Genomic DNA, 21,266 nt, shown 5'->3' on the forward strand with positions numbered 1-21,266 from the left:
TAGGGTACAGTCTTCTCTCGGAGTCCCCACACACCAGGCCTAGAGCTGGGCCCCCAGAAGGAATCTGGCGAATACTTTCTGAACTCAGCCCTGACATTCTCCCCGCTTACGATGAGCTTGGCAAATCCACTCTCTTCCTCACGCCTGCTCTGCCCTGAGACGGCAACACTGTCCTCCCCTTGGTCTGGGGCCAAGAGCAAGGCTGGAGAGAGAGAACAGGGTCCGGCCTTAGCTCTGCCACCAACACAGCTAGTGTCACTGTCACTCTAGCTAAGACGATCTCTCTGCACCTCATTTTCCTCATTTACTCAACGTGAGCTGAGCACATTTGCCCAAGCATATATAAACCACTGGTTTCTATAATGAACAAGTGACACAGAGAAGAATGCTTTCAGAATAAAGCTAAAAGACACTACACAAAGACGACATTATCATCTTTCCCTGTTCCCATACCCGGAGGGGAAGTGTGAAGTCAGCTGGCCTTCTGTATCTTAATCTTATTTTCCAAATAGTAAAGAAACCTCATGATGTGCCTCCCTGCCTTCACTATGAGGTGACTAGGAGTGGAAAACCAGCCCTTCTGCTGTTAAGTCTTGGAGGACCATGGTGAGGATAACTAACACTTAACCCTGGACTGAAAAATCACCAAAGATACACAGGGTCGAAGTGCTGACACCCGAGTTTATATTTTCCCCTCCCAGCACAATGTGCAGGAAGGGCAGCACCTGCAGCTTGCAGGATGCAGAGTGAGAAATCCATGGCGTCAGAACCGGGCTCCTCCTCCGCAGTCACACACCACTTAACTGATTTCTGTGCAGGCTACAAGCTCCCTGCTCAAGCAGCACCCTGCAGTCATACCTCAGGACCCTAAGACCCCAAGACCAGCAGGCTGGCCTCTGGAAAACCTCCGCTGTTTCCCAAGTGATCCCAGATTATGACATTTGCTACCTCCTCCCTGGACACTTCCTGTTCTCTTGCCTCTCTGCCCAGCAGCACTTCCACAGAGCCACTGACAGCCCCTTCTGTGGCACTGCCAGTTATTTGACAGACAGCTCCTTAAGAGTAGAGGATGTGTCTTATTGTCATTTCACCTGTCTTGGCCCCATGCCTATAGATGTTTCTTGAACAAAGGAAGCAGAAGTAAAAGACACACAAGGGATGATATCAAAGCGTTTAGCTCAAGACAGTGGTTCTCACCTGGAGCCAATTGTTTCCCAGGGAACATTTGGCAATATCTAAAAACGTTTTTAGTTGTCACAGTGGTGGGGATGCTACTAAGCATCCAGTGGGCAGAGGCTAGTGATGCCTCTGAATATCCTATAATGCATAGGACAGCCCCCCACAACAAAGAATTATTTGACTCAAAATGTCAATAGTGCTAAGGTTGAGAAACTCCGATTGGAGGAAATAGGAGGGATACAGCAATGTTCTTCCAAAATCATGTCAATAATAATTTTAATCACATTAGTTTTCATACTTCTCACAAACAATTCCACTATCTTCTGGGATTCTTTCTAATCACAATGAACAGATGAGGAAATGAGACAAGAGAGTAAAAGATGAGCTTGTGATTAGCCAAACAATCGGCAGTGAGCCCGGACTAGAACCCAGGCTCTGTGACTTGGTTCAGTATTCTTCCTACTTTCTCCCTCTTTACTGGGAGGAAGATTTTGGTCCAGAAGGCAAAGGAGGGTCCTAGGAAAATGAAACATTTAATGGACTACAAAGTCCCTTTGAAAGCCGCCAGCTTCTCCTCTCACTGGGGAGGGGAGACCCAGAAGGGCATCTGGCACCCAGCAGGTGCCAGGCTCTGCTGAGGGAATAGCCCAAGGTCACGGCTGGTGGGGCAGAGCTGGTGGGGAGCCCTCTTCTCCTCTCCCCTGGGCCCTGCACGCTGCTCTGCCCTTCACACACAATCTAAGTCACACATACTGCACCTTCTAACAGCCACTTTTCTTCCGCAGTCAGCCCGCAGAGGCCACACGGGGAAATCCCTAAGCACGTCTCAAAACTTTGGAGGAACAGTCAGCATTCCGCATGGAAGGCCCATTCAATACTGTCTCCCGGACTTTTCCACCATAAGGCCCATCTGAGCGAAGTCAAGCTTTATGAAATGATAGAAACAGCAGAAAGAAGTTCAAATATTCAGTCAGAGAGTCAGAATTGCTAAACTATTTTACAGAAAGAAATTATACAAGAACCAAAAAGGAAATCACAAGAAGGAGGAAATAAGGAGCTTACAAAATTTAAAAACACCTCCTCTGGCCAGAGGGAATAGCATGTGTGAGGGCCCAGAGCATCGGAAGAGGTGGCCGCAGAGCTAAGTCAGAGAAGTTTCACAGGCTTAGGGCAGTATTTCAGGCAAGAAATGAAGATCTGGAACAGGTGACAGGAGGAGGAAGACAAAAGGGAGACCAATATAAGACATTTTCATGTGGTCTCCATCGGACTTGGGCAATGATCAGACACTATGGCAGGAAGGAAGAAGGAAGGATCAAGGGTCATGTTGTCCAGTAAGTGGTCACTGCCACCTGTGGGTATTTGAAATGAATTAAAATGAGATAAAATTAAGAATTCAGCTCCTCAATCACACTAGCCACATTCAGCACTCACTAGCATGTGTTACTAGTGGCTACCGTGCTAAACGATGCAGATTACAGAAGATTTCCATCATCATTTCCAACAGAAAGTTCTATTGGACAGCAATGGTCTAGTGTGACTCTCAGGCTTCTAGTCTGGGAGGATCAAGTCTGGTGGGTGCACAAAATACCAGGAAATGGTTATGTCTTTTACTACAACAGAGACCAACTAAAGAGGAAGCCTTCTGGGGGGACGAGATGAAGAGCATGGTCTCAGACACATTGAAGGTGAGGTGGAATGCACTGAAGCTGCAGTAGGCATGCAGGAATACTTGTCTAGGATCTAACAGAAACTAAAGATGGACAGACACCACTAAAAGTCACTGTTACATGGATGTGAGTCCGCTCAGCCACGTGAGCATGGATAGAACTGGAAGAAACAGTTTCAATGTTGGGGTAGAGGCAGAAGTTGGACCAGAGCAGGTTGAGGAGGGCAAAGTGAGCACGTGTAGATAACTCTGGAAGCTCAGTGGTGGAGGACATGTCATCTGAGGTCTACGTCTCTCAATACAAGAAAAGCCTTTCCTGACCACTCCAGCGATCTTCCCATGTCTGAATTTAACATGTGCTGTGAGATGCACTCACATCTGCATTTAATGGTTCTCTGCTTGCTTCAAGTCTGCACATTCCTAACTACCACTGTAGGCTTCACAGGATCCGGGACCCACATCTTCTCACCCTCCTGAATCCCCCAGGACAGCAGATGAGTGGAACCCTGCAAATATCTATTGGCCTGTCTTTAGCATATGAGCCATCTGGGAACGTAAGTCTGACCAGTCGTCACACAGAAAGCCAGAGACTCTGGAAGGCTGGGCCCAGCCCTGTTCCACCTGAAGCTCTAGGGCAGCATGCAGAGGCTGGGCTGGACGGGCTAACACCCCACAGGCACTTACTGGAAGGGGAGCTTCTCGTCATTGGGCTTGATGCAGCGGACGTAGTGCGGCGTCGTGGCATTCAGGGTCTCCATGAGCAGATGCAGGGAGGTGCGGAACTGGGGAGGTGAAAGCCAGAGCTTGGTTACTTACTTTTAACATGTTGTGGATGTACAATAAACAAAGAAAAACTCACATACTGGTGGCGGTGGTAGTTGCCACCAGTTATTGCCATTACTGTTACTATCACTGTCGATCCAGAAGGACAGGGGAGGAAGCTCAGAGCCCTAGTGTCAGATTCCAGCTCTGACACTCCCAGCTTGCTGTAACCAAAAATCAAGTCCTTCCCATAGTAGGGCTCCTCAAACTAAATGGGGATAGACTGTCCCCTAACACGCCCAACTCCCAGTGTTGTGGATCAAATGAGCTGACAGGTGGGCAAACTCTGCATGAGATTCAGTCCCTGCGTGTTGGAGGGCTGTTACTCCCAGACCTGAGACCCTGGAGCCTTGACATCTGGGGCCTGGGCATCCTGGGAGTGATTGTGTTTATGTAAGATGACCAGATCCACAGGAGTCTAAGTAGGTGGTGGTTGCCAGGGGCTTGGCAGGCACGCTTTTCAGAGATACACTGGACATGTCACCCCAGAGATCCCGCAGTTCTTCTTAGACTCCTGATCCCTGGGGCTTATTTAAGCCTCCTCTCCTGCAGACTCTGGGCCTCTGGCCTCCCCCACGGGTGTCTGTGCCCCTGCAGCGAGCGGGCCCTACCACAGGACTAACGTGCTGACTGGGGCTCCTCTTTCCTCCATTGGTTCCCCACAGTGAAGGTTTTGGAGTTTCCTTCTTCAAAGGACACGGAGACTGAACTGTGTGGCTGGGGCTGCTCATGCCGAGGCCACCGTGACCTCCTTCTGATCTTGCGGCCGTCCTTCACCTACAAGGAGGGCAGCCCTGCACATATGCCAGAGCTCAGAGCTTTGGGCCTGGGACTGACCTGGTGACCGACGGTTTTCTTGTGCTCCTTGTTGGAGGCTTTCATGGGGGGTCTGGCAGAGCGAATGTTGATCTTTGATCCCTTTCCAGGTGTGGTGGTGGCAGGAACCGGGTCCTTGTCATCATGAAACAAGTCAGCCACCATTGGGAACTAGGAACAAACAAAGGGAGAATAATGAAGATATCTTGCACCTTTATCTTTCAAAACATCAGCTTTCCAACGTATACCCAAAAGAACTGAAAACTCCTAAGAGCTACAAGATAGAAATAACCCAAATGTCCATCAACTGATGAATGGATAAATGTGATATATCCACACAACAGAATATTCAACGATATGAAGAAACAAAGTCCTGATCTGTGCCACAACAGGGTGGACCTTGAAAACATCACGCCAAGTGAAAGAAGCCAGACACAAAAGACCACACCTAGTGGGTGATACCGTTTATATGAAATCTCCAGGGAACAGAAAGTAGCTCAGTGGTTGCCAGGGGCTGGGAGAGGGGGAAAAGGGGAGTCACACTAATGGGCACACGGTTTCTTTTGGGATGATAAAAATATTCAAGTTTATAGAGGTAACGGTTGTACAACTTGGTGAATACACTAAAATCCACTGAAATATATACTTCAAAAGGGTGAATTCTATGGTATGCGAATGATATTTCAATTTTTAAAATGGTAGGCAAGACAACATTGTGATGCAGTCTTTCCTACCAAAGACTGCATCACAAAATACTGACAGATTAAATGATTCTAATCCATGTACTTTCTGAAATGGACTTTTGAGATGTTTGGGCATGGGTAGAATTTACCAGTCTGCATAATTATACTGTTTGGGGATCTGTTTATAGAAATCATTAATAGTAAATTTACTGTGAAAAACCTGGTAAGTATAAGGTTAGGAACAGGTATAGATTGACTATCGTTTATCCGAAACACTTGGAACCAGAAATGTTTTGGATTTCAGATTTCTTTGGAATTTGAAATGTTTGCATTATACTCACTGGTTGTGCATTCCTAATCTGAAAATCTGAACTCTGGAATGTTCTAATCAATGAGCATTCTGGATTTTAGAGCTTCCTGGATTTCTGAGGTTCAGATTTGGGATGCTAGATCTGTATCAAAAATCACACTAGGAACTTTGATATCGGGCTCACCAACACGAGGATTTTAAAACTTCAGCCCCTAACCTGAACTTATGTACCCCCCCCATGATGAGCTGAAATAAAAACAAAAAACTTCAGCCCCTTTCCTCTTGCTTCAGAGATGCTACCTATGCTTTTTACTTAATACATTAAAAAAGGCATTTGTAACTTCACAGAAAATGAAACTGTACAAGCCAGAGTTTAACCTGAGCCGGCACTATGTTTTAATTTAGGCACAAACATGACCGAGGTTTTGTTTGGATAATTTGCATTTTAAAAACCACGTTTTAATCGTAGGTCCCACTATTGAGACTGCATTTAGAAGCTGGTAGACTCTCTCAGATTCAGAGGAAGATGGGTTCGTTGAAATATTAATTCTGGGAAGGAGGTGTAGGCTTCATATTCTATGCAGAATTTGTTTTATAAACTCAGTGAACATAGATCTATTTTGAGGGCAGGACTGAAAGACTAAGAGGTACTACTCAATCCTGGGCTGCAGGGCAATAGCCAAAGACCGAGGCAGGAAACACGATTACTGTCCCCATCCACTGGGAGGGCTGGGCCAGGTAGGGACTGCCTTGCCCCAGGAGTGTCCCAGCTACAGACAGACTCTCAAGGAATAGTAGGTACCAAGGTCTTCCTTGACAAAGGATTCATACGAAAGAACACATTCCTGAGTGAGGGGGAGAAAGTTGTTTTTTCTTTAATTGGCTAACTCCAATTATGTTTTTAGATCTCTTAAGAAGTCTGTTTATAAGCTGACTGAGCAGTAACAATACTACAACTCACCTTATTAGGGTGGCCTGAGGAAATGACACCTGCCTGGGCCTTTCTAAAAACTTGTTCCCTTCCAACTGGAAAACACACAAAGTAACGCTTCCCGACAAACCAATCACTTCCCTAATTCCCTTTTTCACTTATTTAAAACGTGTCCTCAGGTACTGGTTTTCATAGCTCTGCTATTCAAGCCTATTTATAGATTTTAAAAGCCTGAGGCAAATCAAAAAGGGATTAAGTATGAAAACACTCTTAAAGATCGTTTGACAGTTCAAGAAAAAAGTCAATTATAGCTGTATACATAGCTGTTACCTTGGAAGTCACACCTATTCACTTGTGCTTAATAATAATGTATGAGATCTTTCCTTTAAAACGAACATAGGAAACTGTAATAAGACACAGTATAAGAACAGTTTGAGATCTCTTGCCTAAGATCTTATCTTTAAAAACTATGGCTATAAATAAATATTTTCTTTTCAATCGATTCCTTTTACATGGTTAATGGTACCCTCCAAGGTAAAAATATCTCTAACTTTTAGATAAGAAATATATTTTTTTAAAAATCTCAAAATAACTAGGAGTGAATTCAGAATGTTCCCAACACAAAGAAATGTTTGAGGTAATGGATATCCAAATTACCCTAACTTGATTATTACCCACAGTATTCTCATACCAAAATATCCCATGTACCCCATAAATATGTACAACTATTATGTACCTATAAAAATTAAAAACTAAAATTTTAAGAAAAGGTTTTAAATGGACTTTGGAGGACAAAGGTCTCAGCACTTCATTTTTTGGAAGAAGACAGACTTTCCTACATTGGAAAGGGGGTAATATTATTGTGTTATCGACTAACAAATTCTCTTACATAATGATCTGTTTATTCTAAACATGAGTAAAAGCCTTTCAACTACCAGCACATTTTAAGCAGGAAGCTCTCCAGACATTTAAGAACAAGCATTTTATAGTAAGCTATCTCAATAAAGCTCCTACATAAAAAACCTAAAAATATAAAAATAAATTTTAAAAAAGCAAGCCATTTGTTCAGAATAGGATGTACGTATAACCTTTAAAGAACATATTAGTGTAGAAGACAACAAACACATGTACTTGTCATTCCTTGATGAGCTGAAGTCATAAGCAGCAGAAAGAAGGGGACAGAGAACATTTAGGCCTTGTCTGAGTTGCTCCTCTGTGACTCCCAGACCAGGGATTGCCACGGCTCAGGGGAGGTGGCTCTGGGCCAAGATGGTCTCTGGACCACAGTGGTCTCGAGATCCCTTCTGGTGGGATGCAGTGGAGAGATGGCATCAGGACCACCACCCAGAACACCCTCGCTGCCCAGCAGGAGGCATGTTTATGTCATGTCAGGCACAGACACATGACCCACTGTGTGTCCTTCTGACCTACACTCGGTGGTGGTCCGGAATAGGCAATCTTTAGAGAAAAAAATATTCTCTTTTTAAGGTTTTTTTTTTTCCTTGTTGATAAAATATTCCTTTTTATAATAAATACTGGGAGGAAAAAACCTCCATCCTTTAGTATTTAAAGCAGTGAGTCTACTCATAACTTGAAATCATGTTTTAAAGAAGTATTTCTTTACTTCAGCCTCTATTTATAGCTCTCTCATAGCTGAGAAAGCAATTAGCTACATTATAACCTCTTAGAGTAACTGGCTTTACTAATTACATTCCCATTATCACGTTGTTATTTCACTGCTCTTGGTGGGAGTTCCTCCAGCATCCCTTTGGCTGGTAGGATACATGGGAGTCTTCTATCCCACACTGCTTAAAAAATTAAAAAGTTGTCATGAATAATTATCAAGAATGCCACAACAAAGGAAAACAGCTAATACTCTCCCATAAAATAAATAAAATTATGAATTTACACGTAGTATTAGAGATTTAGCTGTGCTAAATGAGATGAAAACCAATAAAAAATTATGCATTAAAATTTCAATGCCATGACATAGGACCTTGTATTTTCCCAGGTCTTTAACTTTTCCATCTTTAACATGGAGTCAGAAACATAAGCCTCTTAGGGCTGCTGTGAAAACTAAAAAATTTTAAGGAAAATAATAGAGGCTCCGTGAACAATGAGCTTTAGAAACGCTAAATGACAGAGGCTGCTGGATATGCCCATCTGCCCAGATGATTTAGAGCATACTTAGAATCACCCTGGTCTGCAGCTGCAGTCTGTGTACAGCCCACCTGCAGGTTTATAGTGCTCTAGTGTCAATCTTCACTTTCTGTTTTCTGGGACGTCTGAAATGGGCTGGAAGGAGTTCCGGGTGGAGCATTCCCAGCACTTCCCCAACCCGGGTCTGGCAGCCCAGAAGCCCTTCTGTGGTTGGTCTGAGCGCTGCTGGCCACCATGACAGCATCTCAGGGGTGGCAACAAGGTCCCTGTTTCTTTAGAAACATTAGCTAGTGAGGGGAAAGCTAGAATTGTGGCGGCAGGGTAGGGAAGAGAAGGAAGTTGGTTACATCTCAAGAATAGATCGCAGACCTGTATTATCTTCCAATGTAGCAACATCTATAAACTTTTGATGTGCATATTCTTGGAATCATCAATTCCACTTCTAAAAGTTTACCCAACAGACATAATTGTACAAGTATACAAAGATATAAAGGACATTCATTGCTACATTATTTGAAATAGCAAACTCCTAGCCGTTGTTTTGAAAAACGAAAAGTAGATGTGTACTCCTGTAAAAAGATGGCCAAGATACAATGGTAAGTGAAAAATTAGAGAGGAATATATATATATATAAAACATGGTTATTTCAATCTTAAAATGATATCCCAATATGCTTGAACACGAATAGGAATTCATCAAAAGATGGGTCAAGGAGTGGGAGAGAGGACTTATTTTATGTATTTCTTCATTATTTTAATTTCTTATGAGCTTATATTTAATTTCTAATAAAAACCCACTACCCCTAACCTAAAATGGTAACTTCTGTACAGCAAAGAGCCAACGCAGCAGGCCCCAGACTACTGTTCTTAGAAACGCCTGCTTAAAAAGCTGACTGCTGGCTGGTGTCTGGGAACTTAGACTTCAGGAGAGATTTTGCCATTCCCCAGTAAGAATGGTTCACCGTGTCTAAGTTGTTCATGCAAACAATATGGCTTATGCTGGATACCTACTTTCCTTCTGGAATTTTGGTCTGTGCTAGGCGAAGGTACCTACATAACTGAACCCAAATAAAAACCCTGGCCACCAAGGCTCAGGTGACATTCTTGGTAGGCATCTCACAGGTACTGCCACAACTCGCTTCTATGTGCGTCCCTGTAAAACTCCACTGGGATAGGATTCTCTGAAGCTTGTGCTTGGTCTCCCTGGACTTTACTCCGTGCATCTTTCCCTTTGCTGATTTTGTTCTGCATCCCTTTACTGTAAATAAATCACAGCCACAAGTACAACCCTGTGCTGAGTTCCGTGAGTCTTTCTAGCAAATGATTAAACCTGGGAATGGTCTCGGGGGCCCCTAAAGTATCCCTCTCACTTTTTTCATAGCCCCTCTTGACCTTAACATTACTACACTTTGTAACTAAACTGCTTTTTTCACTAAGTTCCATGAGGTTAACTATACACATTGGTTACCACTATATACTACACAAATACTTGATAAATTTGTTAAACAAAAATTTTTTTAAAAGCTCAGCTACTAATAAAACAATCAGCTGAAGAGAGTGTAGAGAATGTTTCACGTGCAATGATCCTTTTTAGATTCTGAAATCTGAAGAGTCATACAAATTAAGACACTAAAAAGTCAGTATCATGGCAGAACCAAACTCTGTATTCAGTACCCAGCTCCCTTCCCCTCACCCCTCATTTGTGCTCCTACCTGAAAGGAGAAAGTTTTACCAAGACAGTTTCCTGGACCTCTGGGCCACCGTCAGACTCACAAGTCGTTACAGACCTCCAAGCATTCTAAGGAACGGTGATGAGGAAGGGAGACACTCCTAATGCTCCACCCTCTTACTTCTAACTCTTTCCCTGTGCCTTGTGGCTCTTTTTCCATCCCACAACCCTTGGAAAAATGGAGAAAGTCTTATTAACCACCGTGGACAGGAGCTCTGGACACCTGGGAACTCAGAGATCAATCCTGAGTTGAACTCCAACGATATGCACATTCACCCAAAGTGAATTTGTTTCAGTGGTGACTAATTCCCTGCTGTTCCAGATATCCAGAAATGACAATGGGCCGGGGGGTCTGCTCTGGGCAGTCTTCATGCTGCTACTGACTAAAATCCTCCCTAAACCCCTCCAGCCTTGGGGTTTACTTGGCTTTGTGTCCTTGGGTCTATTTCGCTGGGTGTATTTCCTCCATTCTATCATCTCACCCTATTGCATTCATCTAAAGCTCATCACAAAGAGAAATTAATCTGCCATTTCTACAGTGTTACCAGGCCCCTGCAGTGAGTTCAGTATCACGTGGTCTGGGAGAAAGCCTAAGTCCTGGAAAGTCTTTTTCTGGGTTTCATCCGAAGGGCTAAAGCCAGCAACAGCCTCTGCATCAGTGTCGGCCTTTTGGAACACTGGCACACGTGCTGTCCACCCGTCGCCCAACCCTCTCCCCCTGCCCCCTCCTCTCCTCTCCTAGTCACCTGTGTCTGTCTTTACCTGCCCACTCACAGCCCATTAGAAGGTAAGCAAGTAGGAGGAAGAATCTGTCTTGCTCACCTGTGTATGGAAACAGGTGTGTTTGGGGACGTGCCTCCCAAGGCAGGTGCTTAAAAAAGATGTGTTTGGATGAATTGATGCCTTGTTTCCTCTACTTGTAGAGTGGACACAGTATTTGCTAACTTTTTGCAATGCTCACGAAAAGGAAATAATTCTGGAGATTATTATAATAGAGTCCAAAGTACTAGATTTCAAGTGTCCCTTAAATCCCACCTTCCATTCTATTACGTTTTCATTTACAGAGAAGTTCTATAGGCTGCTAAACAGAAATTAAATACACAGATCCTGAGATTTGAAAGGATTTAAGTAACTTTACATCCAAGGCAGGAGAAGGCAGAAAGGAGACTTAGTGGACAGCAGCTGTGTTTCCTTCATTGCTCGCCGTGGTCTCTGCTCTGGCCGTCACCACTCACACATCCCTCCACACCCTTCCCCTCACATGCATCTCCACGCCCACGCCCATCCCCACTCCCTGCTTCCTTCCCTCCACCAGGCCATACTCAAATGTTTTCAGACTGAAATAACCAACAAACCCCTCACTCTCCCCACCCAACATCTCTGCCTTCCCACCCAGAGCGGGGCCAACAGCAGCCTGTCCCAGGCCCAGCTGTGCTGGGGACATTCCTGCTCTCCGCCCCATTTGGATGCTCTTTACCTTGCTGGCCTTCAGGATGTTGATCTGTTCTTCATACACCGTGTCCCTGTTTTTCTCCAGAAAGCCATCTGAAAGGTACTCCACCTGGGACAGCAGAGACAGGAGAGAGCAACAGTTAGTGCCCGAGCCTGACCCGGTTCCTTCGGCAGTTTGAGTACTTGAGTAGTTTCATCTCATCCACAGAGGGTGTTCCGAAAAGCGCCGGCGTAGATAGGAAACCCACAGATGTTCCATTTAAAATGCAAATCCAATAAACGTTCAGGATTTACACAGAGGGAACCGAGTATTCATTTTGTGGAAGAAAATATTGTCTTAAAAGGGAGTTCCCATAACAGAAGGCTTCTTTAGGGCTCTACAAATGCAGCTTCTCAGCCACATCCCAGCCCCACTGCATCAGAATTTGCATTTTCACAAGCCCTTGTTGATTTGCGCACACATTAAAATTTGAAAAACACAAGGCTGGTGCCTATCGAGCAAATCCATTTAGAAAAATTCTACATCTACACTAGCTTCCTGGGAAAGGAGCCACCTGAAGCAGAGTGACACCTGGTCCCTGTAAGAAGCCAGGCCACTCGGTGCCTCTTCTCCACTCCTCCCTTTCCTCTCCCGAGCTCCACGAGGGCAGACTCGTTGCTGCTGAGTTCCCCAAACAGTGACCTTCAATAAATACTTAAGCATGCAACTGGGTGACTCCAACACCCACCGTGAGGTTATGCCGTGTGGTAGCAATTGGGCATCCCCCAGAAATGGAGCAGGTTGCATAAGAAAGGATGGAAGGGAACTATCTGAGGCTTCAGGCCACTTGAAATCGAAAGGGACAGCTCCCTCTTGGCCCAGAAATCCCTGAGTCTACCTTAAGTGGGGCTAAGGAAATGCCCCACCTTATCTGCAAAGTGCACGACAATGAAGGCCGTGTTGGACATGCGGGGTTTCTGGAAGTGCTGGCTGCTGGAATGCCGGTCGTAGAGCTTCTGAGCCCAGTTCTGGTCAGTTCCTTTGGGGACCTGCAGAACCACAAAACAGGGCAGAGGGCTTTGTGAACAGGAAAGAAAGAGTTGTGGCAGAGGGATGGAATCTGCCAGTAAGTTGGCTCCAGCTCTCAAACCAGGACCAGAGTAGGACTGTAGAAAGAATGATTCAACCACATGGATGTTCAGGATCCTGACTCATGTGGGCTGGTTCCCGTGGGAGCATGCTGAGCCTCAAAGAGCCTGCTGGTTGGCAGACGCTGGAAGTGCCAGAGAGGATGAAGATGGAAGCCAAGGTCATGGGAGCAGAGTCACAGCTCGGGGAACAACCTGAAGGGGCTTCTTCCCTGCAGATGGGCCTGTGACTTCAGCATCAAGAACATGTCACATCTACCTCCATGCCAAGCTCCTGTCCACTCAGGTGAACAGCCACAGGAAAGCCCACCCTTGCTCTCTAAGCTGATCTAAGTACCTCTGTCCCGGTTTGGCTCAAGTTTATCCTTTTCCTGACCACTCTTCACCTCGCTTCTCTCTTCCTTGCAATTCCCCACAGCTGAGCTCTTGCACATACACTAGCGTGTTGCTCACCATCGGTCATTAGGCTTGTCTTACCAGTGTGCTGGGTTCAAGGACTGACCATGCCTTACTGTTGTTTTCCTGCCCCTCAGAGAACTTAGAATTGGGTTCTGGTCACATATTGGATACTGAGTACCTAGTGACGGATCTACAGGGTACTCATCTCTGCCTCCCCCAAAATTTAAATTCAGGTTGGAAGGTTTCACTGCATTAAGAATTCTGAAGGGCAGCCCCTTTCAATATCTTTACGGATGGCTTCACAATTAAAAAAGCATCTTGCTTCATTGAAAATGTAAGAGTCATTGTAGCCACCATTCAAATTGTCCAGGATGACGGCAACTCTCCCAATAGGAAGGTGCTCTCTCCTGTCACCCTTGACCACCACCGCGCACACGCACTGACCAGCATCAGTCCAGTCCTCAGTTATGGTCATAACTCACTCACCCTCATTAGTTCAGAGTATACGTTTAGATAAGGCAGGGGTTGAAGGTGACCCGTGCACTAGCCATTTAAAAAGGGCTTCACATAGTACATTAATAGAACCTTTGCTATGAAGAAAATGCTTACCTACTTAGGGACAAACTTCTTAAATCCTTTGTAAGCAAACTGATTTTTCTCAAGCTTTAATTTGGTGCAACTATTAATAATATTGAATACCCAGTGCTAAGTGCCATAGGAAATTCAAGAAAAGAAAACCCTTTCTTGAAGGAGGTTATTAATTGTGTTGGGCAGACAGTAAGATACTTTGAATTCAGCATTTTCTATATATACTGTGTTTTGTCTCCAAGCATTCTGTGTTTAGAACCACCAGGTGTGAAGGAAGCAGAGGGCGGCCTGGCAGGACTGTCAGGACCGGGCAGGCCAGAGGACAGGAGCAAGAGGAACCTCAAGGACCGGCACAATGGGGGCAGACAGAACCACAGTGAGAAGCCCACCTAAACAAACAGATTTGCCAGGAACAAAATTGTCTTGTCTTGAAAATGAAACTGGACTTCTGTGAGAAGGCTCCACCCACAATTCTACATACCCACTAATTCAGACTGGCATGAAGTAATAAGCAGAAGAGAGCAACAGTTGATATCGCATGTATACATATTTCCTGGCACCCTACCTCCAGCAAAAAATAAGGGCCAGCAAGAATTGATAGCAATTAAGATTCCCAAGTAATACTAATAGCTAATGCCCATAGCACTTATCATTTGCCAGGCAGTTTTCTACACACTTTAGACGTATTAACTCATTTCACCCTCTTATAATCCTACGAGCTAGCCACTGTGTTTGCACACACTTTAGAGATGAGGAAATTGAGGCAGCGAGGTTAAGCACCTTGTTCAAGGTCATACAAATGGAGTAGCAGAGCTGGGGCTGCAACCAGGACAGGCTGGCTCTGGGGCATGTGTTCCTGGCTATGTTGCTTTCCCGCCTGAAAACAGAGTTTTAAAGGCAGCCATGAAGGTAGGGTCAGGTAGAAGGTGCTTTTTTCCAAAAATATTTCCAATAAAGAAGATTTTAAACAGCCATAGGAGAAAGAAAGAAAAGCTTTTGTTCTGGTAACATCTGGATCACTGCTATCAGTAGCTCTGGAATACGCAGCTGAATCAAATGCTTTAAAACGGAATCCACAGGTGGTTTCACACGAGCTTTTTTGTGCTCCTCTCAGAGCAGTGCAGAGCGAGCACTGGGCAGGGAGCCTGGACTCCAGCTCTGTCCTCATCTAGGTCGGTTCTGTCCCTCTGAGGCCTAATCCCACCTCAGAAAGTGAAGGTCCCATCTGCATGAAATGCCCGGAACAGGCAATTCTATAGAGACAGAAAATAGATTCATGGGTGCCTGGGGCTGGGGGCAACGGGGAGTGGCTGCTGCAAATGGGTTTCCATATGGGGTGATGAAAATGTCCTGAAACTGACTGTGGTGGTAAAGGCTGCACAACTGTGAACACACTAAAAACCATTAAACTGTATACTTTAAGTGGGTGAATTGTATGGTATGTGAATTATCTCTTATTAAAGCTGTTAAAAATACATTAAACCTTTCTTCTTTGCTATTAAAATAGCAACAGAAGGAAAAGAGTGAAATTCCTTGGGCTCCCTAAGCCCAAGTTTCACCAACAGCCTGGGGTGTACAGCCTGGGGTCCAGGATAACTTTCCACCACTGTTGTCTTTGGAACCAAGAGCAGAAACCGTACTCTCTATCACAGATCACAGATGTTGTCATCACTGGCCCGGAATGTCCTCTGGGGCCACAGCCCCCAGTGAAACCACCACCAGGAGATGACTATGACAGACCCCATTATACCTTCTCTACTTCTCGCCCCTGTCTTCCTGGGCCACTGGCACCAGTGACTGCCTCCTCCACTCCTTCCATCCCATATGTGTGTGGGCTCCCTGGTGTCCCCTACCTCTGCTGATGCCTCAAATCATCACGGCACCGTAACTACCTCTGGATCCTCAGCCTCTCCAAGGAGGACCCTCTGCCCCCTCCCTGCCACCACAGAAGCACAGCTGGGCCCCCAGGACTCTGCTGGCCAAACACACTCTCCGGTGGAGGCAGCTCCTTCTCCCACCCACCCACCATCCCAATGCCGATTCCAGGCCTTTACTTTTCCACCTTTACCAGACACCAATTCTAGATGGATCCAACTACCTACCCATCCTTCTCTTTCCCCACACCTGGGTGGCTGGATAAGATCACGTATCAACTCATCTCCTCTTAACCAAGCCCTGCTGACATAGTTTAGTATAATACAGTACTGCTGCCAAAAAACCCCACCAAATTTCACTCTGAGAATTACTCTTCCAAATTAAGACACTGTTCCTAGATCTAACCCAGGAGCTGACCTCAGCAACTCCTGAATCTCCATTCATGGTCTCTGACCTCGGCAAACCAATCTGTTTACTCATCTCTCTTGCCTGTTAGGAGGGCAGGATTCCACCTTCCTCCTTTCTCTTCAAGCTTCTGACCCTTCCACCTCTCAGCAGCTGGCTTATTTCCTCCTTCACAGGGAAACAGAAGTTGTCAAGCAGGAAATCTCCAATTCCTGCTCTAACATCCATAAAGCTCACCTGCAACCCACAGCCACCCGACCCCTCCTGCCCTTCTCACAGGGGACAGTGCTTCCCCCCAGCTGGCCTCCCACCCGCATCGACCTCCTGGGGGACCATGATCCACCCACACTCCTCTCCCACCACCTCCTTTCATACCCAACTCCTTTTCCAAGAAGGATCTGGAGCTTGCCACCTATACTGCCTCATCTCCAGCTTGCTCCTCGAATTATTGGAATTAGCCTTCCTGTCCTGATAACTCCCCCTTGTAGCTGCTCTATCCTGCAGACTTGCTGAGCACCCCCCTCTGCCAAGCTCCCAGAAGCTCAGTCCTCTCCCACCTGGACTACCGCAGTGTCGTCTCGCTGTGCCCCTCACTCCAGGCTCTCTCCCACTGAGCTTGCCCCGGCTCTAAGATCTGCTGATCTGATGACCCGCATCTGATGTCCTCTCCCCTGCTTCTCCCCAGAGCCTCCAGGGTGCAGCCCAGGGTTGACACAGCTGCTCATTCTCTGAGGGTCCCTACCTTCAACCTCACTTGCCCCCACCAGGGGCTCCAGACAAACCAGACCACTTCAAGTTCTCCAGGTGTGCCACCCCCTTGGCCCAGCACAGCCCTCTCGGGGACACCTTCCCCAGGACACTCATCCTTCTCAGGTGCCTCCCCGCCCCCCCCCACCCCGTTTCCAGTCCTTTAACATCAGGCTGGATTTTACTGCTTGTCTGACTTCTCAAAGCAGGGAAGCACAGTGGAAGGGCCAGGGGTCAGCGTGTTATCCGGGAACGTGTGGTTTCCTGGGTGAAAGTGAATAAACGTGGCAAAGGCACTTTACTTCCCTCCACCACAGCATTCAAACCTGTACTCGAGTGTTGGATAAGGAGACCCCTGGGGCCACTTCTTAAACCATGAACACATGACATGAACACAGAGTAAACTCTCACGGTGGCAGCTGGGGCCCAGGTAAGGACACAGGAGGACACTGGCCTCCCACTGTCTTCAGCCTGACTTCACTCTCAGTCGCGACACTGCTGTGTTAATTAGGAAGGTCTAGTCAACTCTTCAGGCTTGGGATCTGTGAAACAAACCAACCTAGACACCTGACAGAGCTGCACCCCCATCCAGGCCTCTCCACCTGGCAGTGTCTGGATTTTCACTCACTAGATTTGCTTCCAAGGGTCAAGGTATCATTTTCCAGAACAGCTCTGCTAAAATGCAAACATGTCACCTATGAGAGCAGATGCTCTGACCGCAGATCCTATCAGCCCAGACCGGCCTATTCCTCCGAAAGGGAGGGGAGTGAGGAGTGGGCATAAGGAGAGGCAGAAGTTCCCAGTCCACAAGGGACAGGGGCTGGCCTGTCCCCCACCCCCATCCCCCACAGCCTCAGAAAGCACTTAAGAGCTTTCTTAAGAGCAGCCTGGACATCAGCATTTCCGACAGACACCTCCTCTCGGGCCCTCTTGGATAACCGTGGGACAGCTGCCAGCTGCCGTGTGGGGCTCAGACAGGCTGACTGGAGACGGGGCCTGCAGAGGGGCTTTTCCACCTTAACCTGCGTAGGCTCAGAGCCACGGCCCTTCCAGAGGGGCCCACTAGGCCTCCCTATTTTTTAAGTCAGATTTATTGCAGAATAATTTCCATAGGGTAAAACGCATCCTTTTTAAGTGTACAGATCAATGAGTTTTGATAAATGTAATAACACCTGTTGGCCTAAAATTCTGCTGTTAACTGGATGCTGCATCAGATTACACTGAATCACCCTCAATTCCCAGAGCAATTAAAGCTGGTACAAAAGGTCTTCACATTGTGAGCTTTTGTCTTACTCCTTAAGTTGGTATTCATCTTGTCTGCTCTGCCACACCTATGACCTCAGCCACCAGTGAGTTTAAACGTGTCACATCCACAGCACTACCTGCTGTCTCGACATGATTAGCCAGAAATAACAAGGGGAGCATGGGTCCTGGCTGAGTTTGGGGAGGGGGCTGTTGGCAGCAGATGCTGAACCAAGAAAGTTAGCAACCGGAGAAGAGCAGGAGGGGAGCCTACAGGGCCTGGGCTGCAACTTTGGTCATTTAAGCCAGCGCCAGTGAATCCAGGTTGGGCAGGCCTCGACAAACACCTGTCACCCTGAGAAGTTATGCCTGCTCGGATACTGACTCTGAAGACAAAGCCCACATCTCTGAAGAAATAAAGAACTGTAAGCTGTAGAGTTCAGTGTATTTTCTTTGCCTTCTTCTTGTTTCCCTTTCATTTTCACAGGCAATGAAACTAGGAGAGCCCTTCTGGAAGGGAAACACCTCCTCCTACCAAACTGTCAAGCTACACTCAACCCTTTACAGGCCATGTGTGGGAGACCAGAAAGTAAAAGCCACTGGGCTCTTCCCTTTCAATCCCAAGAACCATATGGCTTTCATACCTTTCAACTGGAGTTTCCATCACTGGAGAAACTGGTACATGTTTACCCACTTAGCAACCACCCCACAAACTGGGAGAGACTTTGGATATCAATAGATCCAATCCCTGTAATTCAGAGAGCAGGAAACCAGAGGCCAAAGAAGTTAGGTGACTGATAAAACCCAGCACCCCCTCGCCCCACCTTCCCAGGGCTGCCAGGCTCTCTGCAGGCTGCCGATTCAGCACTCTCCCTGTCCCGCCAGGTAGAGTCCACAAAAAGCCAGACAGGGAAACCTACTGATCTCACCTGCCATCAAGCTACCCTATCACTCACTCACATAAGCCATCTGACATGGCAAGGATGGTTCTGGGCTCTTGAGTCCTCACTGTCTGGGGACACCCGTCTAGATGTTCGGGTCCTTCTCTTGACACCTGGGATATCTGGGGCACCAAATCCATACCACCCAGTCTCTGCTGAAAGAGGTGCATGTCTACCAACCTAGCGACACCTGCCAGTCACACTCAACGTGCCCCTTCTAGCATGCAGAATGGATCCCAATGTTCCTCCTGCAAACTAAAGTCCAGCTAATCACAGATGAAATTCCAGCTGTGATGTCTTACATGTTCCCTTGCACTGCACTGTTGCCTTCAGCCCCACACCCAAGCCTACAACTGCACTAATTCACTGACAGCATCAGTTTTACCTTACATTCTTCATCCAGTAGGTCCAAGATCCCCAGCTTAGCTTCTATGAGGTCGATACAAGGCTGGTTATCATGAAAGTCAATCAAGGTCCAAGGGATCTGCTCCTTCATGTATTCTTCTTGCTCTAGTTTGAACACGTGCTAGGGCAAGAGGTGAAAAGGCCACGGTGGGTGAATTGCAAGCACACCTTATTACTCACCTCCCCCAAGTGCTCGTGAGTGCTGGGTCCTGTAGGACCGCAGGTAACTGCTAGAAAGGTTTGGGTGCTTTTCACAGTCATGATTGCAGAAAAGAAAAGCACAACTAGGTGATTTCTCATTCCTATGAACCCTTCCCCAGGTGATTTTAACAATCACCTGTGCTGTTGTACCCCAAACAATCAGAAGAAATCCCGTATCTGGCTTGCAGGTGCTTAACCACCCTAGAAACCCAGGCTCAAAGGAGTGGGAGTCCAGGCCATGGGGAGAATCATTCACAATCTCAGCACGGCTGCCCGACTGAGACTGCCACCTGGCAGTGGAGAGCACCTTCCCAAAGCTCAGGGCACCACCAGGAAACCAAGCCCAGGTCAGGGCAAAGTGGAGCCCACGGGCCTCAGATGGAAGAGAAGTAACCTAGGCTGCCACTCCCAGGAAGAGAGAGAGACATCTCCCCAGCCCAGTATCCCTGGTCCGGATGATGTCCCACCTACCCAGTTGAACTGCTGCTGGAGCTTCTCATTTGCGTAATTAATGCAAAACTGCTCAAAGCTGTTTACCTCAAAGGTCTCAAACCTGCAGAACAGAAGAAGACAATGGTAAAAGACAACTCTTTTCAGGGCTGCCCTCACCTTCCTATTCCCAGCCAGCTCTGTCCCTGGTGCCACCAGAGTCCCCTCTTTCTGCTCTTGTGTTCCAAGAGGCCACTGCTGCAGATGTTAGCACTACAGGGACCCTTACTAAATTAGGAAAGAACGCATATGTATTTTGATAACTAGAAAAAGTACTGACAGCAGGAAAATTTAGGAAAAGCAGACAGAGAAAAAGTCATCAATGATTCTATCATTCACATCAACCACCAGCTACATCTTGGCAGGTTTCCTTTTAGGGATTTCTATATGTCATCCTTTTTTCTCCCCAAAATGTAAAGTTTTACCTATTCTTGTTTACCGCCATTCCATTGCAAACACTTCCCCACACTGTGGCCCTGAAAGCAGTTTTAACATTTGCCTTGTTGACCACTGTATGGACCAGGGCCGTGGTCTAGAAATTCTAGGTCATCTTGGAATTGCAACGGTGCCCACGTGAGGGGCAAATGGTGCTGAAATTCAGCCAGCCCCTCACACGCTGCGGAGAGGGGCACTCCAAGGAAACATCAGCATTTCTCAAGTCACACAGAGGTGCCTCGTGAGCTGGCTGGGACACCCACACAGATTTATCCTATTCAGCCACACCCCCACTGAGGGACATTTTGGTTCCTTTTCCAGTTTTTAGTTGCTATCAATGTTGTGACAAATTCTTTGAATTCGTGATTCTTTCCTTACAATGCTAGCCTAGAATTACTATGCCAAAGAGTATCTCTTCTTAAAAGGTGGAAGCAAAGTGACTCCTAGAAGGGTGGAACTAATTAATGTTATTACCCCACCCCCACCCCCCCAATGTAGGAAAGTGTCTTGTTCTCCTAATACTGGTCAATAATATCTTGTTGTAATCATTTTTATTGAGTTAGAGTTTTACACACATACATGCACCAATTTTAAGTGTATATTTTGATGCCTTTTTGAAAAATGTCACCAAGTGTGTAACTATCACCACAACCCAGGACAG

At 46.4% G+C, this 21,266-nt stretch overlaps 1 protein-coding gene across 2 annotated transcripts in view; it reads right to left on the minus strand.

Annotated features, from left to right (window-relative positions):
• The window catches only part of MYO5B (myosin VB), a 264,377-nt gene that overhangs the window by 70,718 nt on the left and 172,393 nt on the right, over positions 1-21,266 (minus strand). For both annotated transcript variants that reach the window (XM_045528029.1, XM_045528028.1), the window contains exons 11-16: positions 20,153-20,234; positions 19,461-19,601; positions 12,657-12,779; positions 11,776-11,859; positions 4,508-4,657; positions 3,533-3,630 (exon numbers count right to left, since the gene is read on the minus strand). In XM_045528029.1, the coding sequence (XP_045383985.1) occupies positions 3,533-3,630; positions 4,508-4,657; positions 11,776-11,859; positions 12,657-12,779; positions 19,461-19,601; positions 20,153-20,234 (678 nt within the window). The remainder of the gene's footprint in view (positions 1-3,532; positions 3,631-4,507; positions 4,658-11,775; positions 11,860-12,656; positions 12,780-19,460; positions 19,602-20,152; positions 20,235-21,266) is intronic.

This window comes from Lemur catta, chromosome 16, assembly GCF_020740605.2.
Source record: "Lemur catta isolate mLemCat1 chromosome 16, mLemCat1.pri, whole genome shotgun sequence".
Lineage (NCBI taxonomy): Eukaryota > Metazoa > Chordata > Mammalia > Primates > Lemuridae > Lemur > Lemur catta.